This window comes from Doryrhamphus excisus, linkage group LG3 (assembly GCF_037039965.1).
Source record: "Doryrhamphus excisus strain RoL-2023G ecotype Guam linkage group LG3, RoL_Dexc_Guam_v1.1, whole genome shotgun sequence".
Lineage (NCBI taxonomy): Eukaryota > Metazoa > Chordata > Actinopteri > Syngnathiformes > Syngnathidae > Doryrhamphus > Doryrhamphus excisus.
The window spans coordinates 8,336,667-8,355,552 of NC_136359.1; the positions used below are offsets into that span (position 1 = coordinate 8,336,667).

Here is an 18,886-nt window from a genome sequence, read left to right on the forward strand (position 1 = left end):
CAGGCTTAAACCGATCCAACAGAGATATGCTTCATCATAGATTACGACACATTATTATTATTACCTGTGTTCTTACTATCAAAAATAGAACTTTTTGTCATTACATGACATATTTATGTGCTTGGTTTTTAAAAATGATCTTGTTTAATGGCGACTTTAGAATGTGCAGCACATAGTCTCTGACTGCCAATGTAGGGCGCTATAATTTCTATGTTAAGAGAATAGCGGATTAAATCACAGGATTATTTAACAACAGAATCTACTATTAAACGCTGAATCTTGCAGAAATTGACATAATGCTCTGCTTCTGTGTTTACATTGCTAGCAATGGCTTGATAAAAGTGTTTCTTTGGGTCTCGGGGAAAGCCATATTTGAAGCCTGACACCTTTCTAATGTTATTGGTCGTGTGGAAGAGTCAAGTTAGTGATGATATGACCATCTTGTGTACTGCAGCAGTAAAACACAAGCTACTCCAAAGAACACGTGACTTGGACAACAATTAAACTCTCGTCATGTGTAGGGGTGTAAGAAAATATTGTTTTGGCGATATATCGTTCCACGATACTGTATTGATATTAAAAAGTATGATATCAATATTTTTAGGCATTTATCATAGACTGTATATGGTATTTATTCAAGTGCAGACACGGCAAAGGTTCATTTTTGATTTCAATTTAAACCTCTGATCGTTAGGTGGCAGCACTTACGTAGTCAATTAGGCAAGGACGTTGAATGAGAACGTCCTCACACATAAACACAGTTCAACATGGCAGAATGCGAACACAAAACACCGGCCCCTGCGGCGTACAAGGCTGAAGTGTGGCCACATTTTGGATTTCTACACAAAGTCGGGTGTGCAGAAATTGACCAAACCCATGCTGTTTGTAAAATGTGTCGTGCCCGAATTAAGTATTCGGGAAACACGACAAATCTGCGAGTCCACTTAGCGAGACACCATGAGGACCTGCCGCTGGCAAGCAATGCGAAGGTCCTGTAGTACTGTGATATTGCAGGTATTTTGTTTCAAATTGATATCACTATTTTGTTAAATAATGGTTATTTCAAGCATCCTAAAAGGACTTTTTACTGATGTTAGTTACTTTGTTCCACAAAAATACTTTGAGCAGGATCTTGAGACATAATTTAATTTATTTGTTTTTTATGGGTTTTTTTGTAAATTTAAAACTGGATGTTAAAGCTTTATTCATCCAAATGCTACATTTTAAGTTTTTACAGAGGAAACTTTGTGATACAGCATAACATAGTGTTCTAATCGAATAAAAATGTGTTTAGTAAGTGCATATTGCTGGTGTAATTCAGTTTTTCCAGGAAATCTTTAGCTACAAGAAAAACAAAAAAAATATCGCCTTGTTAACAGTATTGTAACATATCGTATCGTGATACGTATCGTATCGCCAGATTCTTGCCAATACACACCCCTAGTCACATGTTCGAATGCAGTAAAACAAGGTGCTCCACTCCGGTAATGGATGTGTCATTATACCTTAAAAAAAAGGCCGCATTGTGCTCGCAGTACAGGGATGCTGAAAATTAATTTACATATATTACTGCTTTTGCTGGTCTTAAATTAATGGCCACATGATTTTATGGTGAGGTACACTCTAATGCTGCTGTCAGTGACTCAAGGATGACAGCGTGCAATTCTAATCCCACATTAAAGCCCCTGCTGCTGTTGGAGAGGGAGCAGCTCATACTGCCAACAATTACAAAGGAAGTTCTGCCCGTCATACTTTGTCATACTTCCTTTAGTGAGGTAAGAATGGAATGTCCATATACAACACATTGACAAGTGTTCCATAAATTAAAAACAATTCACTGCAGAAAGTTTGGATATGCATAGTCAGGGCAATCCACCGCCATGGTGATTTTTTTCTAACCCTCTAAGGAAAACTACACACACAAGAACCAAAGCAGATGTCGTTTAAACACATATGACTGACAACACAAAAGTTATATTATGTGTTAGACCAAGGGCTGTCCAATTTTTGTTCCACTGAGGGCCACATATTGACAAATGTAAAAATGGTAAATGTTCTTCTCATCATATTTTTACTTTATTTTCATCTTATTTCAAAAAATATTTTTATTTAATATTTCAACTCAAAGCTACTAAAATAACATTTTTCCTCATAATATTTGATGATTTTCATAGAATTGTTACTTTATTTCTTCTTTTTTCTATTAATACTTTGATTTTATTGTAGTATTTTATTTCTTTTTTTTATATTTTCCAACTATTTCAGCTTTGCTCTTGTATATTTTTTCTTGTAATTATGACTTTATCCCCATAATATTTTACTTATTTTCCAACAATGACAACTTTATTTTATTTTGTTTGTTTACATACATTTTTTTAAAAAGTTATTCTTTCGTGAATATTTCAACTTCGTGCTACTAATATGACTTATTAATGTATCTTTTTTTCTTGTTTAATTACAATTTTTTTCTTCTTAATAGAAGACTTTGAAGAAGACTTTGACTTCTTGTAAAATTAATACCGATGCTTCAATTTCTTCAGTTGTTTTCTTGTTGAATTATATTTATTTGTACACCCCTTAGCTAGACGGATGGCATACTCGACCTGCATCTCTGCCATAGTAGTAATACGTACATGCTCTGCAGCAATGAATGAGTTACTAACGCAACAAGCACAGCATTACAATTTGTTGAGGATTTTGTCTGTGCAAGGATTTTTGCATTCAATTTAATTTAATTTTTATTTTTATTTGGGGCCGCATGGTTGTTTATATGTGCCCTCTGATTGGTTGGCAACCAGTCCAGGGTGTACCCTGTCTCTCGCCAAAATTCAGATGGAATAGGCTGCAGCAGACTCCATGCAGACACTCAGATTTTATTTAAAAAGGAAAAATAAAAATTTGGAGAAGAGCCCGATCTTCAAAAGTGGCCATGTTTCTCTGTAGCAGGCTAGGGAGTTCCATTTTCATAAAAATGCTCTTGGGACACACATTACTGCTACAACATCATTAGAAAGTCAATTTTCCATAGTTAGGGACCTTTACCTAAGGCTGATGAGCAATAGAAACCAATCAGCGTTTGGGTTACAATGATGGAACGCGCCCTCTGGAGTGACCGAAAAACAATTTACCATAGTTTTCATCGTGTCCCAGCAGGACAGCCATACATCAGTCCAATCAGTCCACAGAGAAGTATTGTCTCCTTAATGAAGTACGGAGTGTTGCCATTGAGGGCTGTGTGTATGTGTGTGTGTGTCACCAGAATTTATTACCCAGTCGATCCCTTCCGAGCCCCCTGTAGTGTTAAAACAATGAGGACATGATTGAGGTAAATTACAACGGTTTTTCTCGCCCCCTTTGTAAATAAATAGTGTGTCCCTTTACCCTTGCTACAACGCTAAACATCAAATTTCTCCTCGCCGCCCACATCATGTCTGATCGTCTGGCTCACACTCACAATTTTTTCTTCTTTTACAAATGTCAAAACAACAAAAACAACACGCCGCCTTGATTAGTCAGGCGCTGTCCTCTCGCACCACCTCACGTTGTTGTTCTCTCGGAAGCCCAGCAGCACCACCATCACCACGCCGAGGCTGTTAGCAAGCGCGAGTGACACGTTCCTCCTATCTCATCGATCATCTGATCCCTAGACTGTTCATCCCACGCTACCTAACCCAAGTCACATTTTTCTTTGTCACTATTCTGTATAAAAAAAAAGCCAGTATCCATCTTTTTTTTTTCATCCTCTGAGGTTAAATCAGCCTTCACAGAGGCGGATGATGCTTGTGTGAAAAATAATTCCATACCGCCAAGTGGGACAAATGTGTGAAGTTTATCATTCTCCCGACCTGTTGTGTTGAAAGCCATTGTCCGATATACAATTATACATTGTGCCAGACACTGCCATGGTAAGAAATATATGTAGGCATCGTGCAAACAGTGTTTAAACCCACGGCGACAATTATCAACTCATTCAATGCCCAACATTGAATTATCAACTCAAACGCCCGATCCCAGCGGCGTATTTATACATCTTTTACGGTTATTTGCGTAAGAGGCAAAAAGAGGTGATGATGCAACTCTCCACTAATGCATTTCACTTTAGAGCAATTTTAAGCTATAAAAATGGCCACAAGGTTGCAGAGGTGCATTTGATAAGAACTCGGCAGGGATGATGGAAGAATCCCGCATGACAGGAAGGAGGAAGTGAGACAGCATGGAGGAGTGCAGCGTGCAGAAGGTAGGGACATTTTAACGCACATGCACACACAAATATTAAAACTGTAAATCGTTTATAGTGTTATATTTTATAGTTTGTATTTTATAGTGTTTTATCATATTATATTAGCAAATAAATTATTAGTTTGATGTAAAACGAGCCCTTTTTGTGTTATGTTGGTATCATTGTTTGAGTTGGTATCATTTACAGTTACTATGGTACCGATTATGTCATTGTATGGTCATATCACCTCGTACTTCGGTACATGACAAAAATAAAATAAAAATTAAAAAAATAAAAATAAAAAAACTATATTAGGAAAGCAGGATGTAAACAAATGGAACAGTTACTGATTGTAAAAGTACCCGATGGAGGGGTAGGATTTAATAAGCTTTGCTTCTTCCTACTCCTTTTGGACATGTGGAACTGGGAACTGATTATGTGATGCACTCAATTGTAATCTGATGCATGTTGAAATGAAATAAAACCATTACCATTACCATTGTTTCGATATTTGAGCTGTCACAAAAACAGAAAACATTTGTGTCAAAGTTATGCTTGAAAAGTATTTTTCCACAAAAAGCTGGTTCTCCCTTTTGTATTCGGGAACTGATATTTTCCTGAAACTTAGCTCTAACTGCTGATTACAAAAAACAGAGAGCAAATTTTCTTTTTCTGAGTCTAATCTTTCTTTTTAGCCATAGAACCCAATATTCTGTGTGCCTTGAAAGATCAGTCAAAAATGTCCAAAATGGCCGGAACTGTAGGGTTGTCTTTTGAAAAATGGCTGCGTTTTTTCTAACGCTGACTCACTGTGAGGTCACACCGAGCCGGACTTCCTAATTAAAAAAAAAAAACAGCTGAGTATAACCAATCACAGTGGATTCGGTGTGCCCGGAGGCTGGCCGTGGGTGGAATAAATTAAAACAGATTATTTTGGAAAGCCAAGGAAATATAGCTGGAATAGGTGCAGATTCTAGAAGATCTGGAAAGCTTTCTGTGCGGGTTTATTGTGTGTAGCTGCTCAATAGGAGTCCACATCTCAATACAAAGGGCCGAAAATGAGCATAATAAGTCCCCTTTAATGATAACCGCCATCTTGCATAGTTGAATTATGTAGAATGAGTTGAAATAATCCACAAAGTCATAGCCCACTCTCAGCTCGCTCAGTCATGAACAGGAACGTGCATGCGGCCCGTAGTGGCAATGCAATTATTCATCCTGCCAGTTATTAATCATAATTGTACCTTGCACAATAGAAACAGAAAAACAATTCCTGTTCCCTTGAGTTCTTTGAATAGTTTGCTTTATTTCAGTTCCATTGTAATGTAATAATAATAATAATAATAAATGAATAAGTAAATAAATAATAATAATGATAATCATGCTTTACAATTCACTTTACAATTTGGACAAATTCTTTCTTTTTTAAAAAGGGATTAGGTCCAACTTTGGGGTTTCCACAGCAGTAACGAGCACAATTACCAGTCCATCAACAATGAGTGGGTGTGTAATTATGAGCTGGTCGCTGTTTAATTGAATTTGCCTCATTAAACACACATATCCTATTCTCTTCCATTCATGATGCTGAGAAAGACATCAACCTCTGCTTCTTAATTTGGAATGTAAAAATAAAAAGGTTTAAAAAATAGCCTCCTCTTTTAAGTGGAGCAGGGTAGGAGGGGTGGGGGTGGTTACATAATCCCAAATTACAAGCACTGACAAACCGTTGCATTCATGTGTGCCCACGCAGACACAGGTAATTAAGTCGTAAAATTACAATTATGCAGCTGAGTGCATATACATACAACCAGCACTGGGCGCCAAAAAGTGAAATGACGGCGATGATGATGATAAAGGTGAGGGAAAATTTAATTTAATGACCGCAAAGGAAACAAGAAGAGTGGGGAAGTTGGATGGATACATATTCTGCATGGAGGGGGATGATGACGTCAAAAATGGAGGCGATGCTGGCCGATGGGGGAAGCTGGTAACTGGTTATATAGGAAGGAGTCAGGTACGGAGGCGAGAGCGGCTGGGGAATAGATGAAGGCACAAGGCGCGGGTGGGCGCAACCGATCCTGATAGACAGCCAAGAATAGAGTGCTAATTAATAGTCCAAAAAACACTGGAGAGGCAGGTGCGCTGGGAGGAAATAAAGCGTTTGCTTCCTCATACTGTGCGGCATTAACATCGTAGGGAAACAGCACAGGGGAGTACACACTGAGATGAATACTAATTAGTGATGTATGGAGTCCATTTATTTGTGATCTGCTTTTATGGTAGGGATGATATCGATGCGTACCGAGTTCACATCTTTGGCTCGTGGGAGTGATAATGCCAAGGAGAAGCCAGGGCTGGAAAACCCTCTTCGGTGGTTAAAGTGCAGCCCGCAATAAGGAACTTGAATTTACTAAAAATAAAATAATAATTCAGACTATTCAAACTGCTATTATTGTTGCACTTTCTGCACTATTGTACTTTCCTATTTTCATTTTTATTCTATTATTTGTATTTTTTGACGTGAGAATAGCTAGCGGCTGCTAGCTGCTTGCGCGTTTTTCACCCTGACTGTAAATGAACCGAACCGTGCTCTTAAAACTTATATGTATCAAACTGTTATTATGATTATTGAGTACAAAATGACTATAAAAATAAAAGCAGGGCAATTATGCACGTGCACACTCCTGATATTTGAGATGTTTGTTTAATCCCACAATGTGACTGTAAAAGTTTTCCAACAGGTGCACACACACACCCACGCACAAACACAAACGCACAGCGAGCCCTCACCATGTGTGTGCAACAGTGAAGCGCCTCTGCTTGTGGATGTTGTTGTTGAGCAGCATGCGGCGAAGCAATCGCGGCGAGTTGCGTGGGGACAGTCGGGGGGAGATCGAGGAGGGCGAGCGCCGGTGTCCACGGGGCCTCTCCGGGTGCAGCAGGTTCTCCCGCAGGATCTTCACCAGGTCTTCGTTCAGGCCCGAGTGCTTCGGCATGGGGGGCACAGCCAGGGTGTCCTGGTGCGTCACCCCCATGGCTGCCTGCTGGGCCATGCCTTCTCAAAGGCACCAGTACTACCAGTGCCACCACCTCCACCAGCACCAGTGGCAGCCACGGCACAAAAATAAAAAAGAATAAATTCCCTCTGTGGTGTCAGTCCAGTTTTCTCCTCAAAATGCGACAAAATTCCTCTGGATGTGGACGAAATAAATAAAGAAAAAAATCCCTGCTCCTCCTCGTCGGATGAGCACCGAGGGCTGCTGCTGCCTTTGTCTGCACCACTATACTGGATGTCTGCTTGCTGTGTGTGAGAGCACACAAGATGAGGGGACGATGGAGGACAGGAAGGGAAGGCGGGATGCGAGCACAAAAAAAAAGGAGGGGGTGGGGGAATTTCCGTCCAGTAAATCCAAAGCTGGCAGGAGTTAAACTGAATCAATGTGTGCCCTCAAACAGCACAGCAGTGTTTATGGTGAAAGCTACTAAACCATTACCAGCACGGTGCGACTACATCCTGCAAAGCTTGTTGGGAGTTCTGCACCATCCAATCGAAGCAATTCATCCATCCTCTCCTCCCCACCTCCCTCTCAGAGAATGACTGCAGCCCGTTTGCAAACGACTGATCCTTTGGAGCGAGTGTATCAGAGTGTGTGCTTAATAAAGGGTAAAAAAAAAAAGAGGAAGGAATGCTGGAATCCTGTGTGAGAGTGCAGCATTACATAAAGGAGGCTAAAGGCACACATTAGTTAGCCCCCATCAATGTTGATAACATCTGGCGCCCAGTGATTTCACAAAAGTTAACATTTTTATGACCGCATATCTTCTCAAAGGACACTACTGTTCAAATGAAACCTGGATAGAACTAAATAATGACTTTATGCCAGTATTGCCATGTGTTTGCCAAACCTTACAATTGTTTTGCTTTTTGTTGACATCCCAGCCCTGACTACTCAGTACAATATGGCTAAAGCAACAATAAATATATAATATATAATATTATGTACAGTAATACCTCGTTTAGTGCGGTTAGTTGGTACCAGACGCCACCGATGAACAGTAAGTGAATTTCTGCAAAGTAGGATTCCTTCTAAAAGGAATATTTCGTAATTGGAGCAAAGATAAAATCTTTACAAACTTCGAAATAGGGCTTTTAAAGAGGACCTATTGTACTTTTCTGACCTATAAATGTTGATGGGATATTGTATTCTCGTGGTAAACGATGCCAAAGTTTCAGATAATGAGGTTTGCACATTTGGAAGTGAGCCCTGAAAGACGTTTGGGATGGATCAAAATGCTCGTTTTCAGAGGGTGTTGCAAAACTGTTCTTTTGTGATGTCACAAAAGGAGCGGACTTCCTTATGATCGTGGCTGTAGGCACGATATCCTCGCCGCCTTCCCCCCCAAGCTCTGCTTCACCATCCCTTCCCCAAGCTCTTTTTTGTGAACATGAACGTGAAATATTTGCCAAAATGTTGCTGAAGCCAGAAGCTGGGAAAAGGTGCATTGATGTCGGACACGCTTTGCGTCCACAGAGGTGGAGGGAACCACATTGCTCACTGTCTGCAACCCGGTAGTCCCGCAAAAAATCTGTAATGACCACATTTCCAGTACCGGTGCCAAGTTAGTAAACCCATCGCCCTCAAGTCTGGCTTCTGAGCTCCATGGCACTAGCGGTGCCTCTGACAAAGTGTGTCCGACAATGAGTGCTCCTCCTTGGGTAGGTGAGATGGATGCAGTGCCCTCGCATCCCGGTTTGCCTGAGCTCCATGGCACTAGCGGTGCCTCTAACAAAGTGTGTCCAACAATGAGTGCTCCTCCTTGGGTAGGCGAGATGGATGCAGTGCCCTCACATTCCAGTTGTGCTGAGCTCCATGGTACCAGCGGTGCATCTGACAAAGTGTGTCCAAAAATGAGTGCTCCTCCTTGGGCAGGTGAGGTTGGAGGAGCACCAGCCGTGCCGACTCATGAGCTTCCAGTAGCTCCTACACACTTTTCAATTGGCTCTGCAAAAACTTTATTCATTTATTATCAACTCCTGTGACCGCTACATTAAAAAGTGTTGTTCACATTAGTCAGGAAGTAGTTTGGGAGTGTGACCAATCACAGCAGAGGAGGCGTGCCTGGAGGCGGGTCGTGGGTGAAATCAATTAAAACATGCACACACACACACACACACACCGAAGGAATTTGAGCAGCCATGTCTGCTATCAGAGGACTTTAGCGTGCACAACACGAACTTTAATGATGAAATAAATGTTTTATATATCGTACTAAATTGTGTCAGTGTGATGTGTTTGTGTGTGCGGAGGCGGGTTGCGCGTCACGCTGTGGAGGAGCAGTCATCACATTGATGCTAGATAAAACTTAAACTACAACAGAAATGTTTTGCACATGGTTGAATATTTATTCCTTTTAAAATTTATAATGCCGTTTAAATGTGTGTTTAAGAAAGCTGAATCCTACTGTGTTCAGTGTTTACATTTCAATAAATATTTGTTTAAACTTGAGACCTGTAATATTTGTTATCAGTCATTTTTTCATGTAAATTGAGGGATCAAAAGCAGTATCGGCCACAAATAGCGGCCCAAGCAAAATCGGCCATCGGCTAAGGGTGATGGAAAAAAATCGGTAAAAAACCATATCGGTCGATCCCTACTAAGGATCGACCGATATGGTTTTTTGGGGCCGATACATCAGCCAGCCGATATGTTGGGCCAATATTTGCATTCTTTACTTGAATCGGTATCGGCGGATACGCGCATGAGTTTGGCGATGTATTTTTCCGCCGCATGATTTACAGACAGGCATGCGCCGGGCAGCTTTGTGTTGCCGGAGGACCCTGCAACACATGCAGTCGCGGTACCCCTCCCACACTGCAAGAGTGGTGAATCACAACAAGGGTACTTTTTCAACTTTTAATTGTGTTCATTGTTTGCATTTCAATAAATATTTTATTAAACTTGAGACCTGTAATATTTGTTATCATTGTCCCTTTTTCATGTAAATTGAGGGAGCAAAAGCAGTATCGGCCACAGATATCGGCCCAAGCAAAATCGGTCATCAGCTAAGGGTGAAAAAAAAAACATATCAGTCGATCCCTAACTGTAATAGCTGCTGCTCGAGTCTCGACGAGAACTAGGAAATGTGACCATATTTGTCCAGTACTCAGGCCTCTGCACTGGCTTCCTGTCACTCTCAGTCTTTCATAGTCTCTGACATTTCAGAGCCACATAAACCATCTCAAGCTGTGAGAAGTTCAGGGATGGGCGACAATCCTCGACTTTCAACGTTGCAACGTTCAAATCCAATTTGAATACACTTCCATCCAACTGTATTTTAGAATGATTTTATGTTCTTGTGGGATGATTTTATGGAGTGATTTTACCCTTCTTTTACCCTTCTTTGCTGCTGTGTATGAATTGTACTCTATAAATAAACTTGCCTTGCCGTGTGTGACGCAGACAGAGACTTATGTGTACGAGTTTCTCCGACGCTGCACAGACGGACGTGTATTTTCTATTCTTCTTTTCACCTTGTACTTCTTCACAAATGTTAATGCCGTGCATAATTGCAAAGAGGTTAGGTTTAATAATGCTAGCTCTGTGCTGCTGTGCATTTTTGCTTGGTATATAATGTCATGCATTATGGGCCCTTATGCCCATTTAGCTCAGTAATAAGCCGCATATTAGAGTCATGTGCCTTTGTTTTCATAATGATTTATAATTCTTACATTTACGTCAGTAATAGTAGTTGCAGTGTGCTGATTCGTTGAATGTTTGCGACTGTGAAAAGTTTAGGAACTCCTAGATGGTGACTTATAGGACTGAAATAAATGAATTGAACAGAGGCATCTCTTATATGTTACATCATGGAATGCTGATGACATGTTCAGCCATGACAGCTAGCATCTCAACAAGCATCCCATCTCGTGTTCATCTTTCTTTCCACCACGTTCACTTCTGCTTCTTTGCTTCTGACCTTTTCTTTAAAAAAAAAAAATCCTCAACCTCTCCTCGTTGTCGCATAACAACCATGTGCGTCCCACCCGACCCCTATTTACCAGGGGCAACAAAGATGGTGTGGATTCATCATAAAAATAACAGCTGCAGGAACGAAAGCAAATGGGTGGGGGGGGGGGGTGGGGGGGGGGGAGGGGGTTGGTTAGAAGAAAACACACATTTTAAAGGAGACAAATGTATGAAAAGCATCTTTTCTATTGCCATGGCGACCCCACATGACCTGTACATATGTTGTCGAGAATAAGAGCGGATCAGCCTGGATATCTTTAGAGTTGTGTTGTATTAAATAGAATATAAATTATAGAATATAAGATGACTGCTTATGTAATAAAAGACAAATGGACAAATTGTTATTATAAGCTTGAACAGGCAAGTTGACCAGACACCACATTCACGTTATATAGTCATCGTTGGCAGTTGGATATATAGTAGCTCCGTAGCAACAGAAATTTCATAGTAATTAATAAGTCATTAATAAAAAGGTCACATCAGGGCCACTTTTTATGACCCGGGATTGAAACCAGTATTCGGAATTGGAGCCAGAATGGCTCAAATTCAAACGATGCCCAACTCTACTTCCAACTACAAGTAGAGGGGGGTGGTGCTCCTCGGTTTCTCTGGGAAAGTGTATTCCAGGGTGGTGGAGAGAAGGGCATGACTGTTCGTCGAACCTCAGCCACAGGAGGTGGCAATGTCAAATTAATGTCATTAGCCACATTTACATGAGGAGTTTTTGTCTTTCTGAAAGCAATGGTATACATGGAAAGGAATATTCCAGTCGCGTGTCTATATGCGCCGCTATAATGAACCAGAATAGTCAATGGGGCATGCGCAGTGATGACCAAGTGGTTAGCACGCAGGCCTCACAGCTAGGAGACCCGAGCTCAAATCCGCCCTCGGCCATCTCTGTTTGGAGTTTGCATGTTCTCCCCGTGCATGTGTGGGTTTTCTCCAGGTACTCCGGTTTCCTCCCACATTCCAAAAACATGCTAGGTTAATTGGCGACTCCAAATTGTCCATAGGTATGAATGTGAGTGTGAATGGTTGTTTGTCTATATATGCCCTGTGATTGGCTGGCCACCAGTCCAGGGTGTACCCCGCCTGAAGACAGCTGGGATAGGCTGCCACGACCCTCATGAGAATAAGCGGTAGAAAATGAATGAATGAATAATATCTATTTCTGATATGGACCGATTAATCGGTTAGTAAAACAATCATCAGTTGCAGCCCTAATATGACCAAATATGTGTCCTCCACACCTGAACCCAACTGTGCATTTGTGGGGCATCCTCAAAACGACTAATACAACCATTTTGGGAGACTTGCCACTCCTGATTGAAAACGGAAACCATCCCACAGCAGTGTGTGAACAGACAGGTGATGACTATAAGTTGTTGTTTGACCTGGCGTAGGCGTTGACTAGATTGTGACATTATTTAACCACATTGGGCTAAGCTGAAGTACACATCACATTTCATTTCCAGTGTCTACTTAAAAGTGGCTTCACATGAGTGTGCACTGAAGCACTCCTATTTGAAAGTATGAACAGTCACAAGGGATTGGATGCCTTTTTCTCTGGCAGTGCATATCATGCTGTCAACTCAGGGACGTCAAAACTTCGCTCATTTAACAGAGTAAACACTAGGCCTGAAGCAACACTACAATCACGCCATACACTCATTCGGGCAACAAAACATGTAAAAATATTAATTTCCATATTTATTATATGACAAGAGGACGACATAACATTGTTTATTTAATCTGCAGTGGAATCAAAACTGTCAGAGTTGGGAGACACAATGCAGGCCCACCTTAATGCAGCTCTGCCTCCCTCTCGTGGACATGTTTGTACTTGCATTGTATTAATAGGCTTTCACACATACTGTAGGCATGTATGATCATACATCCTGGATGTAGCCACCGTAGATTGCATTATGAACTGCCTTTTATTTATTGTTTATTTAGAAATAATTCAGTAATTTATTGTTGTTATTTATTGTATAAGCATATGTTCCAATTCGGCGGCACGGCGGTCGGGCGGTTAGTGCACAGACCTCACAGCTAGGAGAACAGGATTAAATTCCACCCTCAGCCATCTCTGTGTGGAGTTTGCATGTTTTCCCCGTGCATGCGTGGGTCTTCTCCGGGTACTCCGGTTTCCTCCCACATTCCAAAAACATGCTAGGTTAATTGGTGACTCCAAATTGTCCATAGGTATGAATGTGAGTGTGAATGGTTGTTTGTCTATATGTGCCCTGTGATTGGCTGGACCCCGCCTCTCGCCCAAAGACAGCTGGAATAGGCTCCAGCACCCCCCACCACCCTTGTGAGGAAAAGCGGTAGTTCATGAATGAATGAATGAATGTTCCAATTCCCTCCTCTTCTTTTTAGTTAATATATTTCAAAGTAACACTAAAATATAGTACCCAAGGTTATCATACTGTCAGAATCTCATACTGGCCCATGCCCATTCATACCAAAGTACAAAAAATAAGTTTGTTGCACCACTACATTGCAAATATACTGTATTCAGTATAAACACTGAAATGTAACTAGCAACTTAAGCTGCAGATAAGAATCAGATTTCAAAAGCAGGATGATAGTGGTCTAAAATACACACTCATATTTTGTAGAAATTTAAATGAACAAAAAGGATATGGAGGGCCCCCAAATGGGCCCCTGAGTAGATGTTACATCAAGCACCCTCAACATCCATCATTCCTCTATACCGCTTGTCCTCAGGAGGCTCGAAGCCCATCCCACCTTACTTGGGGCGGGATGACTTGTCTCCTCTAAACTGCAATATATAAAGTTGACCAGTAGATGGCAGCATCGGTGCAGTCATCGCTTGTAGGACACACACAAGCCCAAAATAATACATTGTTGTATTTCCTTTTAAAAATCAATGGGTTGGTGAGACAATATTTTTCTCCATATGCAAGTGAGTCAATTGAAATGTTAGAAAAAGTGACTTTTTAAAAAACATTTACTTGGAATGAGTCACATACAGACTATAAAATGGAGGCAATCAAAACAAGAATGTGTATTGCAATAATTTCCGGCAGTTTTCATCAAATCAAGATGGGACTGCTGCTCAATGTGGAAATAAATTTTATTTTTATTCGAACACCTCAATGGGCCTCAGGGTTACTTATTACCGCCCCACCCCCATTACCAGGTATAGTACCAGGTCTGGGTTCTCTCTCTCGGTCTGCTACACATGCCAGCCGTAATGACCCTAACTGGTCCTTCTGTGTGACCCCACAGAGGGTTGAAAGGCCCCCCCAAAAAAAACAAAACACAAGCAAATGCTGGCAAACTGGCAGGCAAAGCCACACAGAGTTCAGTTTGTGAATAAACAAGTGTAATTGGCATAAATAGGTCAATAGTGGGGTTGCACAGCGGACGAGTGGTTGCTTACGTGCAGAGTGATGCTTACGTCACTCTGACTGCTTTATTAAACATCCTTTTTTACTTTTAATTTCATCTAAATCATTAAACTAGTAAACTAATGTACAGTATGGCTTGTAAGTGACATTACTTTTATTCATTCATTCATTTTCTACCGCTTTTTCCTCACGAGGGTCACGGGGGGTGCTGGAGCCTATCCCAGCTGTCTTCGGGCGAGAGGCGGGGTACACCCTGGACTGGTCGCCAGCCAATCACAGGGCACATATAGACAAACAACCATTCACACTCACATTCATACCTATGGACAATTTGAAGTCACCAATTAACCTAGCATGTTTTTTGGAATGTGGGAGGAAACCGGAGTACCCGGAGAAAACCCACGCGTGCACGGGGAGAACATGCAAACTCCACACAGAGATGGCCAAGGGTGGGAATTGAACCCTGGTCTCCTAGCTGTGAGGTCTGCGCGCTAACCACTAGACCGCCGTGCCGCCCGACATTACTTTTAATTATATAAAATATATAACATATAAATGCAGCTGTTTTAACATTCACATGTTAACTTTCTGTAGCCACTGTACTGTATATCCTTAATCTGGAAATGAAAGTGGGAAGAATATGAGAAATCTTGGGCTAAAAATAACGACATATTGAAAATGCATCCATTTCTCCTGATGCATGTTAGGGAAGAATTGCAATTTCCCAGGCATTATGAGTCAGGGGCGGCGTATCTCCAATGGAATAATGACTAGTCACTAAGTAAAGCTAAACTTCAGGGAGTCTTCACTTGCCAAGGAGAGAAGTAATATTATACACAGACCCCTGGCCAGGATCCATTAGTGCACCCTTGGACGCTTTCATTAAAAGTGGCTGAGAGAATGTGAGTGCGCATGTGGCTCGACAGTCTTTGTGTGCGTCTCCATTGTAAGTTAGTAGGAGTTCAAATTCCCTGACATTTAAGGTGTGTTTTGCTTCTTCTTTAGCGTTTCTGTGTCATGCTTTGTATGTAATGGAGCTGACAATCAATATTCATTATATGGGATTATTTTCTTCATCAATTAATCAGGAGCTTCTTCCGATTAATCGAGTAATCAGTTGCATCACCTGACCAAGGGTGTCCAAACTTTTGGGCCACGTTTGCATTTTTTTTAAACCAACCCAAGTAGATAGCTAATTTTACATTTTAATATTAATTCATTTTCTACCGCTTATCCTCACAAGGGTCGCGGGGGTGCTGGAGCCTATCCCAGCTGTCTTCGGGCAAGAGGCGGGGGCATTTTAATATATAAAGAAAGAAAACAGCATCTCAGCTTTGTGTTATCAGTGACTGACTATTGAAGTACTTGTCATGACATTAGACTTTTTTGCTGTTTTAATATTTACAAATATTTGAACTTTCTTCTTGTATAGGCATCTTAAATGGTTCATTTCCTCTGATTATGTCTACTATATTTGGTAATACCAATATGTTTGGTAAAGGTGACCATAGGGGTGTTATTTCATGTCAAGAGGGATCTAATAATGTTAAAAATGAATCCTACTTTGCACCTTTGTTCTTTGTTTAGTTTCTCATATTATTACTTTTTTACTTGAATATTTAAATTTACGTGAAAAAAAAATGTATATATTACAATGGCAAAACACAAAAAACAGCTTCAGGTCATAAATGGCCCCCGGCAGCAATTTGGACACCCCTACCCAACCAGACTGAATCAATATGAAGCAAACAGAATTAGGGGTTTGGTCCAAAACAAATTTTTATAAATCACATTTAAGAGGCTAATATCAGACATTATTTTCAATTATAAATTTAAAAAATAATTGGATTTATTATTATATATTATTATAATATTATTATATATTATTATAATATTAATATATATTATATATATAGTAATAATATTATATTATTAATTATTGGATTAATTGTTGCAGTTGTACATTACTTAAATAAATAAACTGCCTCAAGATGCTCACAAAACACCTTTGTAAAACAAATACATTAGAAACAAGGCAGGCTTCGCTACACATCTTCAAATACAACTAAAGTCATGGGAGCTGTAATATTGATCATTCCTAGCCTAGCATGATGTGTCTGTTAAAATGTAACTGCAATGTTAGCACTTGCTAGTGTTACATAACGTTGGTGTGTGCTTTGGCTTGGAAACAGGAGAATGGACCTGGTGAGGGATGACGGGGAGGATAGGCTGGGAGGTGAATGAACAGCTTGCCAAGTCTGACAGCAGCCGGTAACAGACGGTGGGTGAAAGTAAACAGATGAATAGGAATGACCACAGGGATGAGGAAGGCAAGTTGGGAAGGGGGGGGGGTAGGAAGTTAAAGGCAGCACCAAAAATAGCCCACAGCCACAATCATGGTGGTCCCCAGGATGAGGGAAGCTGGTGTAGTGAGCAGGTCTGTTCCTGCCTTATAGGGGGGTAACATATATGCACAATTTCCTCAGAGGTCACGCCAAGATCATGTATGAATTAATTTCGGTGACGGTGCGTGACACTAATAATGCCGGTGACCCATTTTTCCCTGCTGTAAGCAAGCTAAGCATGTGTTTAAAAGATGACTCAATAAAGGCTAGACCAGGGGTGGGCAAACTTTTTGACTCGCGGGCCGCATTGATATGACAAAATTTATGGGGGGGTGGGGGGCAGACTATATATTTTACACGTAACAGTCCACCTGGTATTATTGTATCTGTAAAATTGTCATGCAATCTGCTATTATTATTTAGTATTTTATATTTATATTTAAATATTTTAAAAATAATAAAATATTATAATAATTACAATAAAATTAAAATAATAATTATTATATTATTATTATGTAAAATATGCAAATATAACAATAATATTATATATAATTACTATAATAATCAGCATAAATCTAATAATTATAATAATCATAATAGTTCTAATAACAATTATAATAATCATAATAGTTCTAATAATAATTATAATAATGTAATTATTATTATTACGTGCTTGTGTCCCTTTTTTCAGGAGCACTTTGTAAACAACAGACCATGTCAAAAAAACGAAATTGATAAAACCATCAAAAGGTTGGCTCAGGCCATGATGCCAGGTTGTATGTTGAGTTTAAATGAAATACTTTGGAAAGATTGGGCGGGCCGTATTCAAACACTTGGCGGGCCGGATGTGGCCCCCGGGCTGTGGTTTGCCCACCGCTGGGCTAGACCCTTCTGAACAGCACTCACAAAAGGATCCATCTCCATAATGCTCACTGTAAAAACTACAATAGATAAGGCACATTAGAAATGATAGAATATCCAGCGGCTCTTCATGTTATTGTCCATGCCATTTTATAGTATGCCATTACCTTGAAATACGGATGCATTATTTTCAGGAATTTGTCTATTAAATAATGCCTATGATAGATTAACCTTAAATTGCAGAGACTGGCAAAACGATGAGAGATTTCAACAAACAGAAAAGTAAACCGAAAGTGACATTTCCAAAATCAAAGCCAATTTGCGTTCTATTTGGCCCCATTAAAATACAGATGAATAAAAAATTAGGAATTCCGAAGAGCTCTGCCGTGTTGAGTCACTGGAGTGAAATAAAAGAAAACAGCTCGGGCACAGTGGAGATGATTCCCCTCAGAGACTTCCAGGAAAACACGAGAGGACTTTGCCGCACAGAATCTCACATTTGTATGGTAGCGTATCTTCTCAAAGGATCATTGTACTATAAAAAGTTAACTTAAACATACGGTACATTAGAGTACTCACTGTACACCTTGTATAGCAGTAGGTTGCATGAGTGCTCCTGATATTGTGGTTCCTTGAGGGGAAGGATGAATATCAACATGTACTGTGACATTATGAAGCACAGCATGACAACATGACCCAACAACATGGCGCAACAATGCCCCACACACCTCACCAGTGCCAGTACACACAGACCGAGACATGACCAGCCCCATTCTTGCGTGACAGTTAAAGTGAAAGGCTTGATGCCCATTTGTGAAACAAATCATCTTCCAATTGCACCCACTTTCCTGACCTATAAATGTAGTTAGAATGTTATATTTTCTCGTTAAATTATGCTAAAGTTTCAGATAATGAGGTTTGCGCATTTGGAAGTGAGCCCTGAAAGAACTTTGGGATGGCTCAAAACGCTTGGTTTCAAAAGGCGTGGTAAGACTGCCCCTTTGTGATGTCACAGAGGAGCGAACTTCCTTATATGGGCGTGGCTGTAAGTCA

General features: G+C 40.4%; 1 protein-coding gene across 3 annotated transcripts in view; it reads right to left on the reverse strand.

Moving 5' to 3' along the window:
• Positions 1 to 18,886, reverse strand: part of pde4d (phosphodiesterase 4D, cAMP-specific) — a 225,966-nt gene that overhangs the window by 114,184 nt on the left and 92,896 nt on the right. The window contains exon 1 of one of the 3 annotated variants that reach the window (XM_058071077.2): positions 7,010 to 8,125. The exons of the other annotated variants lie outside the window; for them this stretch is intronic. Within the exon in view, the coding sequence (XP_057927060.2) occupies positions 7,010 to 7,272 (263 nt within the window). The 5' untranslated portion in view covers positions 7,273 to 8,125. Of the gene's footprint in view, positions 1 to 7,009; positions 8,126 to 18,886 lie in introns of those variants that run through there. 3 annotated transcript variants of the gene reach the window in all.